Source organism: Simochromis diagramma, unplaced genomic scaffold (assembly GCF_900408965.1).
Source record: "Simochromis diagramma unplaced genomic scaffold, fSimDia1.1 OVJJ01000685.1, whole genome shotgun sequence".
NCBI classification, from domain to species: domain Eukaryota; kingdom Metazoa; phylum Chordata; class Actinopteri; order Cichliformes; family Cichlidae; genus Simochromis; species Simochromis diagramma.
In genome coordinates this window covers 4637226-4660536 of record NW_024387477.1, presented here as the reverse complement: position 1 = coordinate 4660536, position 23311 = coordinate 4637226, and the positions used below count along the sequence as shown (strand labels likewise).

At 43.5% G+C, this 23311-nt stretch overlaps 1 protein-coding gene across 8 annotated transcripts in view; it reads left to right on the top strand.

Annotated features, from left to right (window-relative positions):
* The window catches only part of tenm2 (teneurin transmembrane protein 2), a 211261-nt gene that overhangs the window by 90597 nt on the left and 97353 nt on the right, over positions 1 to 23311 (top strand). For 3 of the 8 annotated variants that reach the window (XM_040015151.1, XM_040015150.1, XM_040015152.1), the window contains exon 1: positions 15811 to 17197. The exons of 4 other annotated variants lie outside the window; for them this stretch is intronic. In XM_040015151.1, coding sequence (XP_039871085.1) covers positions 17119 to 17197 — 79 coding nt within the window. In that variant the 5' untranslated portion in view covers positions 15811 to 17118. Of the gene's footprint in view, positions 1 to 15810; positions 17198 to 23311 lie in introns of those variants that run through there. One more of the 8 variants, XM_040015153.1, reaches the window with a different exon arrangement.

Sequence of the window (23311 nt, the reverse complement as noted above, 5' to 3'; positions counted from 1 at the left end):
TGCCATGGGGGTTGAGGCCTACCACCAGGGCTGTCACTCCGTGTGCATGTGTGTGAGTCCTCGTGTGCGACGCTCAGTCTAGGTGTGGCAGGTGGAATGAGGTGCTGATTCCAGCCCCCCCATCATGCTGCCCTCTAAGCAGCATGATGGATATGAACCACGGGTGTCGTGAGCTGGACGCAGCACAGGTGCTTTTCTTCATCGTTAAGGTAACCCTTACTTTACAGCTAGCTTATCTCAAACTCTTCACTTTTCCTCTCTGATTTAAAAGGGGGAAAATTCAGCAATCTGGCATACTAAGTGCACACGTTTCCCTTCTGTATGTAGTGCGAGGAGGTGAGTAGATAGCGCCTTACAGAGTTTTAATCCATATTGATTTGTGCTTCATGCTGCCTCACCGAATGGAGCGCAGCACCGCGGGGCATCACACAGCATGGCGAGGCATGCAATGGCGTTACCTTGCAGGTCTCTGCCGGCCAGTGTTTGTTTATGTGTGAAAGAGAAGGAGTGGAAGATTACCTGATAAAAAGGCAGGTACAGTCTGGAAGCAGAGAGCAACATTTTTAATAAGAGACACCTATAGCACACATGCACCCACCTATGGAACGTCATTGCTAGATTAAGATTAAAGAGGTGCTCTCGCTATTGACGATTACTGTCGATGACTGTTCACTGTTCACACTTGAAGTAGCAGGTTCCTCTTATGAGCCTGATGCTTGCGAGGGTGTTAGGCATTACAGTAGCAAATTTAGGTAATTATCTCTGATTGGACAGTTATTTTCTCTCATTGCCACTAGTGCTGTAGTGGTAAATTAAAGTGTGAATAAACCTTACGATATCTCAGTTACACTATCCAACAAGCACCACTGTGATGAAAAGATGTACCCATCAGTCGTGTCACATATAACACATATATAGTAATTCACTGGTTTTAAACACGAGGCACAGACCATCCTTCCTCATGAATTTGTTGCATTCATAAACCTAAACACTGTGCTCAGTTATTGTATGGATACCAAACAAAGAAACAGACTCCGATTAAAAGCGCCCTGCTCAGCAGAAACAAGCAGGCAGTGGTAATGTCAATATTTCTGTTAAAACCATTTCTTCTCCACTCAATACTTGCTTTAATAGGTTGGCTTTGTTTCGCGGCAAGTCAAATGGGAGGAAAGAGACGAGATGAATAGATCTATATTCGAGTCGCTAACCTCTAATTGTGCAAGTCTTCTTTGTTTTGCCACTTAATACTCAGCGCTGGCTAATCATCAGACAAGTATCTGACTTTATCCTCCATCTCCATAAACGGGGATGGAGACAGCCTGGTATCTCAGCTGGTCCCAAATCTTCCTTTTTGAGCCCTTTCCATGGCAAAGCCAAGTATCAGTTGTACAGGCAGGCAGTCAGGCGAAAGCCCAGAGAACAGAGAAATATGACTATTTGGATTCTCATCAGCTGCCATTTTCATAATGTCTTGACTTTACAAAAGAAAAAAAACCTAGGAGAAGTGTTCAGTCTGTCTTCATCTCCTCTCTTTTCTCCATTTTGTCAAATTGGAAGCTTTGTCCGGTTTATGCAGGAGTATGTCTGTCCTGCCCAGTTGCAATCGATAGTGCACCACGGTCACCTTTGTACGTAATCAATGGGTCACTCTAGACTACCCCATCCATTGTCCCCAGTGGTCCCTTTGCAAAGTCATAACTATCTATTTTAGGAGACAACAGCAAGTTGCTGATATCCGTTACAGTATCCTACATAAGCTTATACTTGAGATCAGTTGCAGAGGGATGTTTTAAAAAATTGGTATGAATTAAAATACTGTAAAACTATATCTTGATGCCGAAGGTTGTAAGCGTGTGCACAAAACACAGCCGCCTCAGTAGTAGCAACCACTTCAGTGAAAGTTAGCCTCAGCAACCATCAGCGGTCAACGCCAACAGATCTGCTTTAAATTAAAACAAACAGCAGCTTTGTATCTATTTCAGCAACATTTTGCAGGATTACGACATCACTAAAATGCTGTTGTTGGTTGAGAGCATATGCTAGGGATTAAAAGAGAGAGGCAGTCCAAATCCTGTTCAAACCTTCCTGCCATTATACTTCCACACTGGCACTGCTCATTGCACAGAAACAGTATTAAAGTGCCATAAAAAACCATTAGTTGTTTTTCTCAAACACAGAGTCATTTAACTGCAACAAGTATCATCTGACAAGTGTCTTCAGATCTTAAATCTAAAGTTTATGATACTAATTGTTCTTCTTGTACCAATTCAGAACTGTAAATCTGTTGTAGCTGTGGGTCATTTAACAGCAGTGGGTTTTAATTAAAATGTTAAGTGATGATAAACATCTATAAAAGATCTGATAAAATTGTTTAATCGTCAATTAACAGTAGATCTTTGGAAATGAGAGAACCACATTATGTCAGGATGGAAAGAAAAAACCTATTTTCATTTCCAGATTCTGGCAAAACTGCTCATGTTTGAGAGGTACACACAAGGTGTCCTTTGGCATTAGTGCCAGTACTCAGTGGGTAATTGCAATGGTGAGATGGGTCTTACTCCCAACTTATTGCACATATATCCTAAATCTGGATGCTTTACCATCATATACTTAAGAACAATGGCAGCCCTTGTTTAGTACATTTGCCTGGCATGTGAAAGATCCCCGAAACTGAGAGAGGAACCATCAGGATGATTATCCAGTGTCATGACCCCTTGCAAGGGAGTCAAAGCAGTCAAAAGAAGTTTGAGTACCCTGAAGTCTGGTGGCTGCGAGTCAAGTGGTGGAACAAGTCGTCCACCAATTGGAAGGTTGGCGTATCAAACCCCAGCTCATCACCTCTGCATGTCGAAGCATCCTCCTGTATGTGTGTGTGAATGTTAGACAAAAAGTGCTAACTGACTGGGTGAGTGAGACTTGTAGTAGAAGATGTTTTGAGGTGCAATATACATACAAGTCCATTATGCCATCTGCTATTTTCCCCCCAAGCATGTTTTCCTGAACCTAACCACATAGTATTATAAACAAAAGTAGGTTAGAAGAGCTGTCGTATGATAATGCTCACAAAAAACAGACAGCTGTAGAGACAAACTGCGAAATTAATCAAATTTCTAAGGCAGTCTTAGGTTAACACGTGACCCAGCACTGGCCAGAATTGATGATATTGAGACATTACGTATGCAGATGCAGTCATCAGGTAACTTTCACCCCACACCTTGGCAACTAAAAGACTAAATCGGAATCATCCAAACCGATCAATATTATTATGCTCCTGTCACCCCTGGGCGTAATTAATGCAACACAGCCCTCAGAACCTATTAAAAATGAATTGACTAATTGCAGATCGGTGGAGCGCTCTTGCCTCTATGTTTCTATCCAAAGACAATAGAGACACGACATTGCAAGAGCAAGTATCACACAAAGGGCACAAAGCATTGAGAAAATTCCACGTCTTTATCTATTCAGTGTAAACCAGTTTTCAGTCTCAAGTCCTTTTGTATCTTGTCTCGAGCCTCTGTATTGATTTTTCTTACTTTTGATTCTAGGCCCCATCTCATTCTGCTTTTTCTTCTTCAATTTCTCAAGCCTTTCAGCATTGTGAATTTCCTCATCAATGTAGCCGACACGAGGTGCCGGGATCACTCCAGTAGCACCACTTATTTGTCTGTTGCCACAAGACGTTTCCATTGCTTCTCCAGTGTTCGCTTTCTTTTTTTTCTTGTTACCATATTCTGTTCTGTTTTTTTTCCTCCAAAATAACTCACTCCCCCTCGGTCTTGAACTATTCATTCTCACAGTGTGCGTGTTTGTGAGCTGTGAGGAGGCAGGAGAGCTATATCTGGCCCTATCAGAGTGAAAATGTCAAGAAGGGTGCAAAAGAAAGACCCATGTGTCTTTTGCTCTGTAGATTCACCTGATCTTTGAGCCCTTTGCTCTGCCAATGTTTCAGTATGTTTTGGGGTTTTTTGTACGCGCGCATCTGTTAGTACCTCAATCACTGTTTTTATTTTGTTTGTTTGTGCTTAAGTTTGCGTAGGCACGCACGTCTGCTAGTGTGAGTCAAGACAAGTGTTTGACTTTTTTTTTTTTAAACAGATCTCATTTTTCTCCTTTCTTCTCCATCTCCTTTTTAATGTTTTTTGTTCCCCCGGCTTTCAGTTCTTCAGACGTTTTCGGATCTTTTCTGTTTTTGCTTCTTAGCAAAGTAAAACTCGTCATAAAGGGATCCCTTGGCCTTCTGAGGCCAAATATAGCAAGCGGTATGTCTCATTTGCTGTTTTTTTTAATTTCTTTTTCTTTGTTTCGCAAGCGTATTTTGTACTCTTTTAACCTTAGTTGGACAAAGTTGGAGTTAAAGTTAAAAACAGGATTTGCTTGTCTGTAATTGCAGACATGTTGGAATAGCTTTTGCAGTATTTCTCAAAGTGTTGCGACACAGTCTACACACACATGGACAAACACGATCCAAAGAAATGTTCATAAACATACAGCATATGCATGCACAGAGCCACACATACACAACATTAACAATTAGGCTTAAGTATACTTGACTCTGTATGTTAAGGAGCCATCCAAAGATCACTGGTGAAAGATGAGAGGTATAAAATGTGACAGATTACTCACCCTTTCCAGTACGCCCACAAACACACACACACACACGCACCTCTTCCTCCATCTCTGTCATGTGATTCAAAACGAAATCCTATTTTGCGTTCTCAGGCCCACACATTAACACTGTGACACAGTGAGGTGCACGTTATGAGTCTGACTAGCTCTGTAGCAGTGTCACATCGCCAAGTCCCCGCCTAATCAGGCCACTTGCGCACACACACGCATTCGCATGCACACACTTTGCGGAGGCCATGTGTTGGGACGGTGATAGAGGGTTGGCAGTTGGCAGACAGACAGCAGACGCTGTTCTTCGACATCAAACGTCTCAGAGCAGAATCTCACTTTCATGCCTACTCGCTCTCTCTTTCTCTCTCTCTCTCTCTGTGACACACACACAAAATCACGAACGCACACTCGCAAACACAACAACACACATTTCCTCTGATCTTGCTGCCAAAACTCAAAGACTTGGAAGGAGTAATACGCACACACGAGCAGGCACATACACACAGACGTATACCCGAGTGCTAAAAAGTCTTGAATTAAATTTCGTCAGCCAGTGTTGAAACCTGTGAGACATGAGTACAAGTTACATGTGTGGCTGGAAAAATTATTACTCTCTCATTTTTTTCATTTTAACACTGAATCTAATCAACCATCGTGGTTTTATTTATAGCAAACAAATTAGCACCGGCATATAGTAAGCATACATACATTGCATTGTAGTGAGGCTCTTATTCAATATATACAGATGGGTAAGAAATAAAATAATAATAATAATTTCAGATGCACCCATAACAAGGCAACATGCAGCTGGTACAGTCAGTTTAAACTAACACTATCCTTTCTAGTAGTTTGATCAAACAAGCTGCAGTAAATGTTTTGAGTTGGTTTTACATGGTCACTCTTCCTAACATGACACATTTGACTTTTGGAAAAAGTTGTTTGGTTTAGGTAAAAAGTGGGTATAGTGGGTTTTAGATTACTTCAACAATCAGATAACCCACTCTAAGCAAGAACGTGGCGACAGTAGAAATGAAAAACTCACTTTTAACAGGAAGAAACCTCCAGCAGAACCAAACTCAGGGAGGAGCAGCAGTCTAACATAGAGGCCTAGCTGGTTGTGTCTTGAAAATGACTGGACCCCTTGTGGATCAAAGGGTTATATGGACAAATCTGTCCATATAACTCTGTTTATTAACTTTTGTTTTGTTGTAATCAGTCAGTGTGACCAGGGTATAGATCAAGGAAAAAGGTAACCATGTTTTCCATGATCCTGGTCAAGCAAACAGAATCCCGGGGCCTGCGACCTTTGAGGTCCTTCAGAGGACGCTACCAGTGAGAAAACATCATGAAAGAATTAAGAATGGAGCTAATGCCTTGATTAAACCTTTGCTTAGCACCACTGAATAATTCAAAGGTCTCCTTTATTCATGATGGATGAATGGTAACAGACAGTGATAGAGAGTGGACTCAACAGACAAGATGGAGAGGTACCGCATAGATATGATTGATAAGATGAAAAATGATTCATCGGCTCATCTTGACCCAGCGAGAGCTGCAAATGGAGCCATGGGTGGCAAGCTGGTGAAGGAGACATTGACTTCTTGCGTCTTTAGAAAGTTTGAAGGAGGACTTGTGAAATAAATCAAAGAGGAAGTGAGCAAACTTGTGCTCAATGCCTCTATGTTTATCGAGATTTACAATATCTGTGTCATCACATGGGAGCAAGCTTTGGCCACTTGTGTACACACTCTCACTGACACACTTCAGCATATGCGTGTGTTTGTGTGTGTGTGTGTGTAACCACCCACAGATCCATTTTACACACACAAGCTCCCTTTACCTTGACAGCAGGCCGACTTAAGACACAGTATTGATTCAAGGAGTAGCAGCACTCTGCTTCTGTGAGTGTGGTATTGGGGGTGGGGGATTCGATGAATGGACCATATTTATTCTATGCTGTTTGCGTGCATGTTTGTAACCAGCTTCTCCTCTAGAGAAAGTTGGTCGGCCCCTCTGCCCTTCAAAGTCATTTGGAATTCATCTGCGAGCCTGACCCTGACAGCTGTTTGTTTTTCCTCTCCAGAGAGCGAGGAAGAGAAATGGAGGGATGGCAGTGGGGGTGTGGTTAATGAGTGAGAAAGTGATAGAGATTGGGGAGGACAGAAGAAGAATGGAAGTGAGACTTGGGTGAAAACTTGGGGGGGAAGCAGCAGAGGACTGTTTCTATTCTTTCCTTAGCGGTCTCAGCGCTGTTTGGTTTGTTGAGCATTTGAGACACACAGGACAATAAGTGGTGCTCTGAACGACTTCCATTAGTATCCCTCATAGACCACTAGTTTGAATGTGTTGAATCTGTATAGCAGCATGAATACAAAGCAGGGAAAGGCAACTGAGATAAAAGGACAGAAGAGTCTCTAAGCAATCCCTGGGTGTAAATATAGGTTTTTCATAAGAAAAAAAAAGAAGAAGGGGAAAAAATTGTGGGTACTGAATTAGTGTGTCGTCTGGGATCAGTAAAAAAAAAAACCTTTCTGGCTGAGTGTGATGAAGAAGAAACCCAGTGGGATGGATTGGTTTTGTGTTTTGTCTGTGCTGGATTTGGGGGTAAGCAGTCACGTCAATGAGCAGAGAAGGAAGGAGGGGAGGAGGATGCTGGGGGAAACCAGTGAAGAAGAATGGTTTTGAGAGGGGAAGCGCAAGGCCACGGCAGTCGGAGGTGAAAAGAAAGGGAATCACAAAACGAGGAGACTTGTGATTCGATAAATGGGCAGAGTGGAGCACCGGCAAGAGAGAGGTGCTCGCCTATTTTTATATCCCTCCTTGTGGGAGCCCCTGTTCGCTTGATCTATCCATCATAATGACAGAAACCCCCCAAACTCACCTGCTTCTTCTCTCCTCTTACCCCCTTTTCTTGCTTTCGCTCCATTCTGCAACTCTGTTTTTCTGCATATTTTACTGTTGAGTCAAGGCCGACTGCTGTAATTGAATTAATAAGGCTGTATATTGAAGCCTCTCACACAGAAATTGCTTATTGACTAACAATAACTATTTTAAGCATGCACAGCTGACTCTGGCAACAAGCTCACACACACACACACACACACACAGTGTTACGTCGCCCCTCCCCTCCCCCAAGGGTTATTCTTCCTTGCACAAGTTTTGTGGTCTTCCTTACATTGCCACAAGCAATTCATATGTCCATAGCTTGTGAGTATTGATCCATGAGGCTTGGGTATTGTAATCTCTTCAGTCTACACAGTAAAGAGCCAATACAGGACACGTACACACACTTTCCAGCAGGAAAATGCACACATGCATTCTGGACTGTAGTGTTTGTTTATGGCTGGATAACGTGACTTTGAATCGAGGCCAGAATTTGAGAATTTCTGTGTATTTTTATTTCACGTCACATATAAGGTTACGCGTAAGCTTTGTATTTGTTTGTACCGCGCTGTTTACTTAACCATGAAAGGTTAGCTGTAGCACTACCTGTGTACACTGTTGGAGTTTGATTAAATTCCTCGTGGAGGGATTCATCATCTTTAGCAGGCAGAATAGAAGAAATTACAAGGCCATCAATCCTTGTGTTTGGTCTAGCTCTCACCATCTACCTTTGTGTATTTTGCCTTCTGTATTCATTGGATACAAACTTTGATTTTTTTTTTTTAACCCGGTACTGCTCATACCCACCCTGTTCGTGGTGCTAGGAGGTCATTTGTCTCTATGTTAGAGCTGTCCTGTCTCCCTCCCTTGTTTTGTCTGGATCCTACAAATTCTTGTAACTCTTCATCAGATATACTTGATATATGTGGGGGTTTTGTTTTCATTTTTTATTTGTTTTTTGTTCTTTTGCATTAATGTATGGCCTTGTATAAATATTTTAGACCCTTGAAGCATTGCAGAGGCATCTGTTCGGTGTAGAATTTATTCTGCACTTCATGACGGTGACCGCAAATGCACAGCCAGACTCAATAACAGAAGAAAAAGAACATAGCATGCCACTTCGTTTAAAACAAATTGACAAACAGAAACTACTTAAAAGCATCCTCATAATGGCCCTGTCTGACTCCATTCATCCATCCGCTGTTATTTTGAACATGGTGCTGTATGTTTAGATCAGGAGAAAATTGTCACGCTGAGCCCATGAAGGAGATATTGTTGTTTTTCTTTTAAGGGAGAGTTCTTGAACAGTCAAGCGCATGTTATCGAGGAAGCAGATAGGTAGTTTGCAAGAAAAAAGAAATGTAAAAAAAGACTAGCAAAAACTAAATAAAAATGAATTTTTAAAAAGCCCAACGGGAAAAGTACTGGAAAGCCAAAAAGATGATAGGAAAAACAAACTCATGAGACATGAGGGAAGATGCAGGAGGAGAGGCTGATAACTTGACAAAGTGACTGTTGAAATATTCAGAGTGGTAATAAGGCATTGGTAAGCCAAATTAAACAATAATGAGGGCAGAAAAAGAACAAACACGAGAAGTAGAAACAGCAAGCCATGCCAGGACATAACCTTCAAAATACAATGGGAAGCCACAGAAAAGAGGACATGAAACACACAGGCAAGCAGAGAAAATGCAGTGAGGGGAGACACGGGGACGGGTAGAAGGCAAAAACACAAGAAGAAAAACAAATGAAAATCTAAAGACATTGCAGACCTTGACAGATATTCCAATCCATCTCAAGGAAACCAGTCATTTATCACAGTCTGTGCAACCAACAAGCTAAAGCCGGTGTGTTATAATAGCGGCTAGGAAATGAAGAAAAGTTGGTGGTCATTAGATTATTTTAAGGAGCTACTCACAGATTAAGACATCTCTACCTGTTTGTGAGTCACAGAGAAAGAGGCTGGATTGATACTTCCTGAAAGAAATGTTGCCTTACAAGCTTAAGTCAGAGAAAGAATAATGCCAAGAATAACTGAATTGTTATGAATGATGAAAAATAAAGCTAGATTGTATCTACAAAATTACCTTTAAACAAGGAGACAAACAAGCTCACTTGTGTTTTGGTGAGTTTTTTTTATTACATATCTTATCAACTTTTTTCTTTTTCTTTTTTACATCTGACAAACAACACAGACCAGTCAGGTAGACCCAAAAAACCATCTTCATTAAATCCTTTCATGCTCAGATGAGTTCAGTTGAATTCATTCTAACTAGATCTTATTTTGTCCTTAAATTGTCCTGTTAGCCTACTTTGCAGCCATTCAGCCAATACTTTTATCCTGATGCTTTTTTCATTAAGCTTTGTGACCAGTCTTACCCATGTATTGTAAGCACTTTAATTCCTTAGAATAAAATCAAATCATTTTAGCCATCTATTGTATTTTATTGGTTTTCTTTTAAACTGGCGATCACACTTTTAGCAGCGAACTTGAACCATTCATTCGCTTTATGACCATCACATTACATTTGCTTATTTTCTGCTGCCTATCAATTACTTTTAGTTACCTGTTATGTTTTTGCTCAAACTTTTAGTCCAATAATAAATTATATACTTTACATACTAGCTTGTCTTTCTATTTAGTCCCAAGTAGCACCGGATAATAGCAGGAGGAACAGATGGGCAACAGATGTGCTAATAATGGCGGTGTGGTTACAGACAGAACACCTGCCAACCAAATATTTTTATTATACCAATCATACTGTCTTTCTATATAGATATAGATAATGTACTGACTTTGTGAAAGATCTGCAAAACGATTAAAAAAATATTAAAAGAAAAGTCTTAAGTATACTTAAGACTTAAGGAGTTTGGGGGGATTGTTTTAAAAAAAAAAAAGTCTGTTAATACAAGTAACAAAAACTCAGCATGTTTAAATACATTTTATTTTACCATATTTTAAGTAAATAATATTTGGCTTTCACTGGGACCATGTCTGGTATGTTAGGCCCAGGAGGGTCAGTTAGTCTTCATATACACAATCTACTTTTAAGATTCGACTCAAAACTTTCCTTTTTGACAAACCTTACAGTTAAAGCTTGATCAGGTGACCCTGAATCCTCCCTTAGTTACTTTGTAATAGGCCTAGGCTGCTGTGGAATTCGAATGATGCACTGAGTGTTTCTTCTTCACTCACCTCTTTTCACTCTCTGTGTTTATACATCACTTTACATTTAATCATTAGTGATTAATACATTTTCCTCTGCAATGTGTCTTTTGTCCTGTCTTTCCCACCTCACCCCAACCATTCACAACAGAGAGCCTCCCGTCTCTGAATCTGTTTCGGCAGGAGAATTCCTGTTAAAAGGGAGATTTTTCCTCCCCACTCTCACCAAATGCTTGCTCATAGGTAGTCATCTGATTGATGGGGTATTATCTCTGTTATTATGCAGCCTTTAGCTCACAACATAAAGCACCTCGAGGTACAACTCTTGTTGTAATTTGGGGCCATATAAATAAAACTGAACTGAATATGGATTTGCCAAGAGGTGGTCATTTTAAAAATAGACATATTTTGCATTTATCATCCTCAACAAGTTCCTGTTGTTTTTGTCTCAATTAAGACAAAACAGCTACCTTTCATTTTGTAATATTAGATCAAATATATTTCAACATTTTGTTCTTGGATTTATTTTTAGGTCCGGTAACTAAATTATGATCTGTGAGGTCAATAACCCTGCCAACCCAATCATTCATTTGCCTTTTTTTATATATTGGTATGCTTCATTGACATGCTCTTGACAATTTTGAGTAATTTCTAGCACGTAAAGGTCAAAACACAAGGCTTCCCGCTGAGAAGAGCGCCGTGGAACCAGAACGGCTCTCCGCACTTCCAGCTGTGAGGTGATAACCTTCTCTCACTTCACCAAATCCCTTCTTTTGGCATCTCATGAAACACAACCCATGTGTGTGTGTCGGCAAGCGAAGCAGTCAAATGCGCATGGAGATGAAGGCCATTTCATGTAGTCTTGCTCGAATGTGTGTCACTGTGTCTGTGGCACGGGGTTTAAGTTTGCGTGCGCCACAGAAAAAAAAAATAGAGAAAGCACTCAACCTCCCCTCGCCCCCCTAAAATCATCCACTGACAATCCCCTCTTTTGCTTTTTAAATCAGGTTTTACAACCATCCTCCACTGCACCGTCCAGCCATCCATCCAATAAAAATCCAGATTTAAGTGATTTCAGTGGATTACAGAAAAGGTATTATGCTGCTATCACTTGCTTGGAACATGCAGCTATACCAGCTCGGCACTTACTGTTAACATACACGTACCAGTGTTGTTTTAGCCATACTGAGAAAAGGATTTCTCTCTGTTGTTGTCACATCAGCTCAAGCGTAATGCGCGTGCATCTTGGTTTGTCTTCCATTGTAGTTAAATTCAACAGTGTGGAAAGCCTCCAAAGTCACTATTGGGAAGGAAAACATCTGCTAAATGGTCACATCTCACTCTCAGAGCCATAGCTAAACCAGGATTTACCTGGTGTGTGCTCCAAGCGCGCACGTGTATGTGCCTTTGTGTGTGTCTCCACCCCGTGTAGTTGTGCGTTTGGCAGCGCAGAAACCCTGGCTAACCCCCTCTGCGCTTCCCAATGTCCCGTCTCTGAAGAGCTATGACCATTAAGCAGCTGTTCACTTCTAAAGCCACGGAAAAAAATGAGAGAGCTGCGAGAATGCAAATGAGTCTCGGTATGCGCCAAAACTTCTCCAGGGGGACGCACTGTTAGGTCACAGACACACATACAGTACAGTACATGCGCTGCCACACGCACATACACGCTTACATGCTATGCACTCACATGTAGCTGAGTTAGACTCGCTATTATGTAGCGCAAGGATCCTCTTGAGTATCAAATGATCTTGCTGTAACTACATTTCTCTTAGAATTGGAGTGCAGAGACATTACAGTCCAATACATCCGATTAAACAGACTCCAGGTAGTGACTTCTTCAGGCGTAACTACCTGTCTCAAGCAATACCTTCCTATTTGCGTTACGGTTTGATATAGTGTGTCTGTTTGGCACGGTAATTGTTCGGTGCGTTCGGTACACATATTAGGATGTGAGTGTTATTACAAAGAAGGAGTCTCTCGCTGTGCACCAAAACGCCAAAGGACGCTGTTTCAGGGACTCTTGAAATGTGTTCATAAAGCGCCTCCTTTGTGTAGCTGTCCGTGGTGCTGAAACCAGGCTTAAGGTGATAGGAGGCATGTGTGCCTGTGTTGGTATGTGTCAGCAGCAGCAAACCAACAATTGGACACCTATGAGTGGTCGACTGAATCGTTGTAAAAATGTTGACAAGTGACTGAAAATGTTGACAAAGACACAAGAAGACTTGTAAGTTTTTTATGGTTTTTTTTTCTTTCTTTTTTTTTTTAGGCAGTTGTAACTCAATTGTAGTGAAGTGCTTTACTGGAATGCTTCCCTCTTTTTCCCCGAGATGTGATTGTGTATAGCAGAGTCAGCCTCTGGGTAATGAGAATATATGGTGAAAGGTAGCGTTCGATGTCTTTTCTTTTCTTCTGTGCCCTAGTTTTATTTATACTTTGAAGCAGCCTGACACTAGTCATTCTTTGCCCTGTGCATGAAAGAAATTTGTCACTTTTGTATTTTTGTGCATGCATGTTGGCCTTTGTGTGCACCGGTACATGTGTGTGTATGTGTGTGTGTACTCCTTTTTTTGTTGCTCCCTCAGTAATAAGAGCTTAACCTTATTAATCACATTAGTGTGCCGAGGGTGGCTCTGGCAACACTCACACATGCCTCCACAGACACACTCAGACATGCGCACACAGGCAGCGACATGTCAATCTGTCATTAGTTAATAGCTCATTAGCACAAGGTGATTAATTACTCTGGCAGGGTGTGGGGATGAGAAGGATTGGGGGGTGGTGGGATGAAGGAGGAAGGAAAAGGACCACGGAGACACTGAGTCTTTATGCTGAGGGAAAAGCGAGTCGGGGAGGGTGGTGTGGTGGTGTAAAAACGGTAACCTCTCTTGCTTCCCGTAGATATCGATTTCTGGAGACTATGCCGCAAGCGCCATTCATGCATGCGTGTGTGCACGTGTGTGTGTGCGTGTGTATACACATCCATGTACGCTCCGCCTTCTCCTGGAGGTGTTTTGCCTGGCTGTGTTCTTTCCCGTCTCGCGGGAATCAGCTGTAAAGGTTAACTAGTCTTTTCTTAAGCTTTCAGCCTCATGACAAATGACCATGTTCAACCCATGGGGCACCTTACAGCAGACCTGCCCTCTCCCCTCCTCTTCACCCACTATCCCCTGGTGTTTCAGTTCATGAGGCGGGTAGTAGTGGGAGAAACGAGAAGGTAGGTGGATGGTAGCAAAGTAAGGAAGAAAGAACAAAAAGTGTCACTGAGGGAAGAAAGAAACTAAGTGTTGAATAGAGAGCACGAAAAGGGGAAAAAAGTACTCAATGACCTGCTAGGAATATATAAATTGACAGGTTTCCATTTAGACTGCCTAGTTTGAGCTCTAGAAACCCCGTATTAACCTGTGAGTGTAATAGTGAGATGAAGAAAAGGAAAGAAGGAATATAAATCTGCATAAAGGCTGCACAGGTTTCGCTTCAGCTCGTGCAGTTACATGAGCCTTGCTCACCTTTGCCTGTGTGACCTTTGCATATTCTTTTCTTTAACACATACGTCTGCTTCTCTTTACATCCTCTCCGCACAGCCTTGTGTCCTCTATACTTCAACTACAGGTTGAACGGCCTCTCCAGTGAGCAATTCACACTGAGTGGGGAAATTGTGTGTGTAGCTCTCATACATGTATACACCTGATATATATGGTTATACAGATATGCCAGGTATAATGATGCTGAATGGCATTGATAAATAGCCAGCTTGAGGAAAATGCATTGCTTTGTGTTTGCGCGCGTATGTACGAACATGTGTATATGCGCAGGAGTGTGTGTGTGTGTGTGTGTGTGTGTGTGTGTGTGTGTGTGTGTGTGTGTGTGTGTGTGTGTGTGTGCATGATGGAGTATTACAAGGTGTTGTCAAAAAAGCAATTTGTTTCTCTCTCAGATGTTTTTTTTTTCTTTATCATGACAAATCGACGTGAACCTCATCTAAAAATCCAGCATCTCCTCCTGCACCCCCTCCGATTCTACCCAGGCTGCGCTCTCAACTTTAATATGATGAAGTCATAACCACAACCCACCCCCCCCATACCCCTCCCTTCTACCCTCTTCCACCGCCACCCCAATCGCCACCCCTTCCTTTTCCCGCCATAAATCGACTCTCAGCACCTGCTACCGTGGGTGCTGAGGGAGAGTACCTGCACGCGTGCGCGCGGCTCTTGATCTCCGCATACATATGTGCGAACATGTGTGTACATGCCCCCACATATCAACTGGAGTGTGCGCACGCCAGGGTGCCGCAGCGGCACATTGTGCACAAGTCACGACGTGACTCGTTGAGGATGATGAATGGCATGTGAGAATGTTGCATGAAGAAATAGAAAATGGGGCTGACAGTGGTCCCCTGGAGTAGAGCCTCATGGGTCATACCTGCTCATCTCGTCCTCTCTCTTCATTACTACACACACCGGATTCTTTGCCTGTGTAGCAGCTTCATACCTGCCCCTCACCGCATGCAAGACTGTATCTGTTTAATAAGCATCCATTTCTTTTTGAGCAGCATCCTTGTTGTCTGACTTATAGCAAAGTTTACCTTCCACATTGGTTCTCCAGTGTGCAAAAACAGAGGAACGCACAGACTGGCTTACCAATGACTAGCTTATATATCTTTCATAGTAGCGTTGAAATATCTGATGAGCAGCTTTGAAGATGCATCGCTGCATAATGTCTGATAAGTGTCTTAAATGATGTGCCTGGATGCATACTGAATGTTGATTAATGTGTTTAATCATGTGGGGTTATGCTAATATTGTAAAAACATGATGAGTTGGTTGGCCGCCGCCTTTTTTTTTTTCTTTTTGTGGTTGATATTTGACTAGATGTGTGCCCTCTGCTGGGCAGTGCGAGGACCTTCACTCACCTGGTAACCTCCCACCTGAGACTTTGGCCGGAGTCCATTTATGGAGATAGAAAGTACAGTTTTGTATTTTCGAAGATTTGTCTGACAAGCTTGATGTGCGAGGTTCTGTTTATCATTGTCTGTCACTGAACAAATAATTTATAATTTTTTTTTTTAAAGAAAAATGAAAAGTACCACTTTTTTTATTTTGTCTTGTGAGGTTTAAAAAGTGTTGTTTCACAGGCTGCCATCGTCCTGCGTTGTTTGAAATTGTATCGTTCCTTTTTAGGCACACGGTGTGGATGTGAGCGTGCCCATGTGAGATCTGACATATTACCGGCTTCAGCGCCGCAGTGTCCTCTGCCCTTCCTCCCCCCGTCCTGCTCCACGTCTCCGCTTTGCTGCCTCGTCTTTTCTCCTTTTAACCTCACCCCTGTTCTCCTACCTTTCCTTTCCTCCTCTCTTTTTCCATCTTTCCTCTCTCACACCCACTCCCTTGTATTTTCCTCGTAACCGTTCTATCCCTTCCCCTTTCCTCTAATGTGCACGCTTTGTCACATTCCCATGATTCTGTCACTCTTTTTCACTCTAGCGCTCGTGGGCTCCATTGCGTGTTGCCGCCCTCGTTGCCACCTCCTACTCCTCCTCCTCCTTTCTACCACTACACCATCCCTCTTTCACTGTCTCACCCCAACCCCTTTTCTCTTTCTCCTTCGGCTCATTCGTTAGTTCCCGCCGTCATCCTTCCTCCCCCTCCATCTCGCTGGTGCATCGCTGCTGGGAGAGCGAGGGAGAGAGCGAGCGAGAGAGAGAGAGGGCGAGGGAGCTGGTGTGTGTGCGTGTGTGTGTTGAGTCTGCTCTCAGTCTCAGCTGTGGGCAGATGGAGGATGGAGCCACAGCCACATCTCTCCTTGTCTTCTGCGCTGCCTGCCACAGGCTGAAAGGCGCTCTCACTCTCAGTGTTTTCTCATCCATCCATTCCCCTGTGCCCGAGTTGGCCTTGATCTGTGACGGATTGAGCAAAAAAAAGGACTGAGGACTAGAAGCAGGAGGGGAGACAAAAAAGACCTGCAGTCTCCTGGAAAAGCAGGGAGAGCAGTGCAGGGCATTGCGCTCATCATTTCCCCCCCCCCACCCAGTGTTTTGGTGTTGTGCCGTTCATCTCTGCAGAGCAACAGCTACACGTGCGCAAGTGTGTCGATCCACATAGCGCAAGTGTGTGTGCGAGCACGCGCATGTATGTGTGTGTGTGCGTGCGTGTGCTCGTAGCTCTTCGTTCTGCTCTGTGTCTCTTTCTCTCTCTCTCTCTGCTCCTGCGCCGTGCTCCAGCACTCAGCTAGCGGATTGTGCTTCACAGAGCTCACTGAAATAGGCAGAGAGAGGAGAAGGGAGGGAAATCAAGAGTGAAGAAGAAGAACAGCGAGGCAGAGGCGACAGACAGCGAGGACTTTGATAAGAGGGAGAAAACAGAGTGCAAAAGATTGAGAATCAAGAAAAGAGGACTCTTAAGGGAACAGAGAGGAGTGGAGCGTGGAGGAGAGGAGATAAGGGTAGAGGGTTAATGAGAAAGAGCGACAAGTACGGAGCGATGCATCACGCAGGCAACACAGGAAGGACCAAGACCCTCTCTCACGAGACAGGTAGGACTCTCGGATACTTCTTTGTCACTACAGCGGTCAGATGGCATGGTGCTGTGTTCTTTGCAGACAGCGGGAACAATAGAGCCACGCTCGAACTTCACTCTACGCAAACCCCTGTAATTCGTCTGCTGTGGATGAACACACACGGATCTTGAATTATTTATGTTTTTTTCCCAGCCTGCAAATGTTTAATTTTAATGACTCGCAGTTATATCACAGGTTATATATATACATATGGCGAAGTGCGAGAATGTGCGTGCACGGTGGAGGCAGTGGTGGTGATCAAAGGGCATACATCTGAATAGAACTTGGCTTTGATGTGCCCTTGAAGTTATGATTGGCATCCGTGAATGCCAGCATGCGCCGTTCGGATGCGATTCCGAGTGGGGTTTTTTTTATTGATTTGAAGTTGGATGTAAGAGCATCTTTGTGTGTCAGCCACCCCAGCCTTCTGGTGAGCACGTTCCAATTGACGGCGATTGCAGTGATTGACAGGCAGCTGATGGGGAGAAATGGATGGGACAGGTTGTCCCCCCTCTCCACCCCCTCCACGTCGATCTATAATGTATTCATCTGTGTGTTCTTCAATATTTACAAGGTTATTTCGAGCTATTTGCCTTTCTAGTCCGCTGTTGATCAATTGATTGACTATTTAGATGTGGGTTTCATTTATTTAAAAAAAAAAAAAATCAAACTGGCTTGATGAGTCTCAACTCCCACGTGTGAACGGACCCGCAGGGGTCATCTTTAGCGTGGCGGTGTTGTTTGACCAAATAGTTTGACCTCCGAGGGAAAGGTTAAGCACGTCTGCGGCACATCTCTACGTCTGTATCCATGTACGTGTTTGTGTTTGTGTGCGAGCCATATAATAGTTGCTTGATTGCTTTGTGGGTGTGTGGGGATTGCTAGCACTCGTCAGGCTAATCAAACAGTTCCCACAGAAAATCACAACGTGGCACACACCCCTCTCGGCAGCTCTGACACATCTGCCTCCTATCTGAACAAACATTATGAATTTACAAGCTAGGCAGGCGTAATGTGTGCGCATGTGTGTGCGTGTGGTTTTTTTTTTTTAAGATAAAGGCAACATTGTCTAAGGAAATACAAGCCTTTGACAAGCTCATACAAACTCCCTGAACCGCCCACACGCATACACATGCACACAAAGCCACCCACCAAACACACACACACACTCATCTGTTACAGGGATCCGGCCCAGTGGTGGATAAATGTGCCTTTCTGATTGCTGCCACAGACAGGACGTGATTGGCATGGCAGACCGGGGAATTAGCCATGGTTTCTATGGTGACTAATTAGGAGGGTCCTGACTGGTGGGTTTATGAAGACAGATGACAGATCGGTGGTTCACTTCCTGCTTTACGGATTGTGTGGTCCCATTGGCTAGCGGGAACCCCCGCTATCTCAGACAGACAAACCCCCCCACAGGCCGCCTCACACATGTTCAGCTGTCACCAGATATACAAAAAATTAAAAGTTGTCCTAAACCGCGATGATGACAACATCCGACTGTGAGCATATTTGCCGTAAGTTGTACTTTGGCTCCGAGCAGACCGACGCGCAGAGTGATAGGTGGGGTAGATGTCTGCCGTGGCCTCGTTGCTCAGCCTCTGCTTCACCCACAAAAAACAACACTCGCTCGCCGCTGCAGGCTAGACGTATGCATATTTAGAGGCTAATTCAGAATACACTCTTTTTTTCGTTCTTTTTTTTTTTAATGTGACAATAAACTAGTCAGAGTCACACGCACACACCGATTATGTAGCTATAGGGCATGTGAGAGAGAAATAGGTGTGATTGGGTCCATCTGTGACACAGAGAGAGAGACAGAGAGAGCTCCATCTGTGGACACCTGCCCTTCCTCCAGGCTACCGTCCCTTTTTCTCTCAACTGCCAACAAGATCTGTGGTCGCACAGGTGCATGTGCGTCTGTGTGTTGTGTTGTGCGTGTTTGTGTGTGAGGTTGTTTTTTTTTTTTTTTTTCACAAATCAGAGGGAAGATCTGCGTGTTTCATCCGAGGTGTCAGTATCTTATTGTGAGGAATTTCACACAGAATCTCGCTGATTTCCAGCACATTTGCGAAAACTAAAACTCAAAATGCTGTCACAGGTAAACGTGTGAAAGTAATTGATATTGGTATTGTCCTTAAACACAGTCTGTTTTATAATATTGTCTTGAGTGAAGGCGTTTCTTTTTGTTTAGTTTTTGAAGGTAGGGCTAGCTGGATGCTTGTTAACGGCACACCTGTGCTTTTATTTAAGGTTACAAAAAAAGAGAAAAATAATATTACTTATTCTTCTGCTTTTGCTTTTTTAAGTCTGTAATCAACACTTCTACTACTCATTGTACCATGAATAATTGATTCCCTTGGACACAAGCAATCCAGCCTACAACACACTTGGACACCTTTAAAAACAGACACACAAACACTGCCAGGAAAATCTGTGATAGCAGGTAGAAGAGAGTGAGCCTTCCTTTCCGTTGCGCTCAGCTATCCATCTTGCCTCTGTCCCTTTCTTTCAGCCAAGCACCAGCTCCACCTAATGGCCTCTACAGGTACTGAGGCACTCACACACACACACACACAAACACACACAGACAGGCTGACATGCACACACATGCTTTGATTAAAATGGCTGGAGCGCGATTCCATGTCACCAAGACGAGCGAGGTAGTTAGGAAGCCGCGGAGATAATGGCCCTGATTTTTTTTTTTTTCCTTTTTGGGTCGGACGCTATTTATTGGAACACAACCCCTCCACGCAGGCAGCGAGGGGTGGAGGAGGAAGAGGGGGGTACACACACAAAAGGAGAGGTGATTGGAAGAGGCACAGAGTGGGAGAGGAAAAAATAGCAAAGCGATTGAAGAAGACGTGGATGTCAGGGCTAAACAAATAAGCATGTGTGGGAACAGATGGTAATAAAGTTCTCTGTTACAAGACTAGTGGCTCGTACGCACGCTCACACACACGCAGACCCACACAGGCACAGCTTGATTATGCGGAGTATCGGGTCATGAGTCATTAAGACTTTGCCTCAGTGAAGCTGACTCAAAAGTGAGCAACAACAGTCATCTACAAAGGCCGGTCACTAGCAGTCATCTCCCTTTCTCCCGTCTCTGTCTCTACTCCGTCCATCTGTCTCTGTCTGCTCCCACCCCCCATGTTTCCACCTATTTCGGCCTCTTTGCCTTCTCCTGTACTACTCCGCCTTCCCCAAACAAATTCCTCTTCCGCTTCTCTCTGTGTTCCCATTCTGCTTCAGGAAAATGAGTTTCACTCTTGCTTTTCCTATCCAGTTCCTCCTTAAGCCAGAATGCGCGTATACGTGTGTGTGTGTGTGTGTGTGTGTGTGCGCACGTGTGTGTGTGTGTGTGTTGGTGTGTGAGGGCGATGCGTCCTCAATCACAGTGAAAGCATTTGTTTCCCTCCACCAGGGGAGATAGATTAAGTATTTCACTCCCTTTTCGTCGCATTGGCTTTTTTTCTCCCCCCCCCCCCCTTCCTTCCATCACTGCATTTTGTCCTCCCCACTCAAGGTCAGTTGGAAGATTGCTTTTAGCCCCTTGTGTCCTCCCCAACACCCCATGTTTTTATTGTGCACACGGCCATCAGTGCGGGTGTATAACACGTTCGTGCATGTTTGAACTCACAAGATTGAGGCAAGGGGGTGGGGCTTAGGTTGTATTGCTCTGTCTGACCTGTCTCTCATCAGGTAAGCACTTACGTGGCTGTTTTGTTTTTGCTTTTTTTGGTTTGGATTTTTGGGGGATGTGTGTGTGTGTCTTGAAAAGCTGGTAGTCAATCTTACTTTTCGAGTCCATTTTGAAGGAAAAAAAATAAATGGAAAGTGAAAAGAATCGTTAAGCTTAAAGACGCCGATATTAAAACTTTAAGATCCTGGAGTGTTTTTTTTTAATTGAACACACTTTTAAAGTTTTATAGTAAAATGCCTCAGAAAAGGGTTCCTCACAAATTTTATAGATACATTTTCCTATGTTAATATTTAATGCTTTTATTGATTACTGATAATACTGTATACTGTATGTGTGTCTGCTATATTGTGTGTTTGTGTGTGTGTGTGTGTGTGTGTGTGTGTGTGTGTGTGTATGGACGGTTGGCGGTATTAATTTTCACAGTGGTGATTTGGGTGAGTAAAGGGCTGGCAAGCTAACTGGTGTTCTCAGCATGCTTTTGAGTGCGTGTGTGTGTGTGTGTGTGTGTGTGTCTGATCAGTGAGCTGGCTGGTTTTACGCTTCACTACCCTGGCTGCTCATCCATGTGTACCATCTGCATGTGGCGCTGCCATGTGTGTCACCTGTACCCCCAACACATCCCACTCCTCTCATATCTCTAAGCATCCCTCCATCCACGCCTGACACTGTCTCAGTGTCTTCTTATCTCTTCTGGCTCTTCTGCTTTCATTTCAAAAGCTAAATTAGAAAAGGAGGAAGAAAACAAAAGCGTGGCATCGCTGTTAATTTCAACCCTTTTTCTTACATTCTCCTCCATATTAATGCAGAAGAATTCGATTTTTTTAGAGGTATTCATCATTTGTTTTATTCACCTTTTTAACTTTCTCTTAAGCATCCCATCCCTGAATCTGTGCAGCTGTGTAGGATGCAACGTTACGCCATTTGTTAGCCATGCAACACTAACGCTCTGAGTGATCGATCCGTGCCAAAGCTAACTACGAGACAGATGAAAGTGTCACAATTACAGTCAGGCTCAAGTGATAAATTGATCCCCATATTTCTGCTAGAAAGGAGTTTTTGTCCTAGAGATGCCATCGTTCATCTATACAGCCTCATTATACCTTCTGCTGCAGCAGCGACAGCCGTGACTCATTGACTCATCACGCCGTTGTTTGTAAACTCGAAACCCGACTAACCATTCTCCTTTTCATTCCTCATCTTATCTAATGTTTCGCATTTCTCTGCTATCTGCACCCCTCTGCTGCTTCTCCTGCTGCTGCTGCTCCTACCTCCCGTCCACGTATCCCTTCTCAGCACCTCCCTTCATCTTTAATATCCTTCTCCCCAAAGCACTGACTCCAGCTTCCTGAACTCTTCACCTCTTCTTTTGTTCTCCCTCCTGCATCTCTTCCTCTTTTCTCGTGAACACTCTCCTCAGGTTCTGTGTTATTACCATAAAAAGAAGAAGAAGAAGAAAAAAAGGAGGAGTGACTACCTTTCCTCCAGCCCCAGACTGTGAGTCACGCCGCGCCGCCAGCTACTGGCTGCTTCCCTGGCTGTCAAGTCGGGACAGATGTGAAGCTGATTTTAAGGGATTGGGTGAGGACAACAGCTCATGCATTAGTGCGTTACACCCGGCAGTTTCAAAGAGCCCTGCTTCTGCCGGGGAGAGTCAGGTATTTTGGCTGCGTAAAAAGAAGAGGTCAAATATAGGATTGTATTACAAGCGCAGAAAGGGAGGTGTTTCTGTGCTCGCGTCTAGCGGAGGAGCTGTCCTCATTGCTGTAGTTTTGTGTAGGGCATAGCTTGAGGTGCTTCTTTCCCCAATTGCCAGAGGGTACCGTGTTTGGATACTTGAGTAGCTTAATGCATAAATGGCACTGATGGAGAGTGCAAAATGAGGTTTCCCTTTAGTGCTATATTCTTCCCCTCACTGTAGTGCTGTCACATTCATTTTTAAGAAAGAGATTATCGATTATGTGTGTGCCTTAAATCACTTAAAAAAAGGGAGGGGGGGACTTTAAGCTCGTCTCCACGCAAAGAGTAATGAATTACAGACCAAGTTTTATTACTTCGGAATTACTTTGACGAACAGAACGAAATGGCTCATCCGAAAGACGTACATTAGCCGTCCATCAATTTTGTGAGGTTGGGGGCGGGGGGTGATACACATTCGGCTAAAATGTTTTTTCACTTCTCCCTCAATTAACTCGACATAATGTTCTCACTTCCGCCAGGAGATGATTAAACAGAAAAACATCATCACAGCTTCCATTTTCTCTCTGTTGCGGTTTTCTTTCTTTATTTATTAATTTTTATTTCTCTCTCTGCGCTCAGTCACAGTGCAGGCATATTTACAGCTCAGGAGGGATTTACTCACTAGATTCAGCTCACTTTGAACT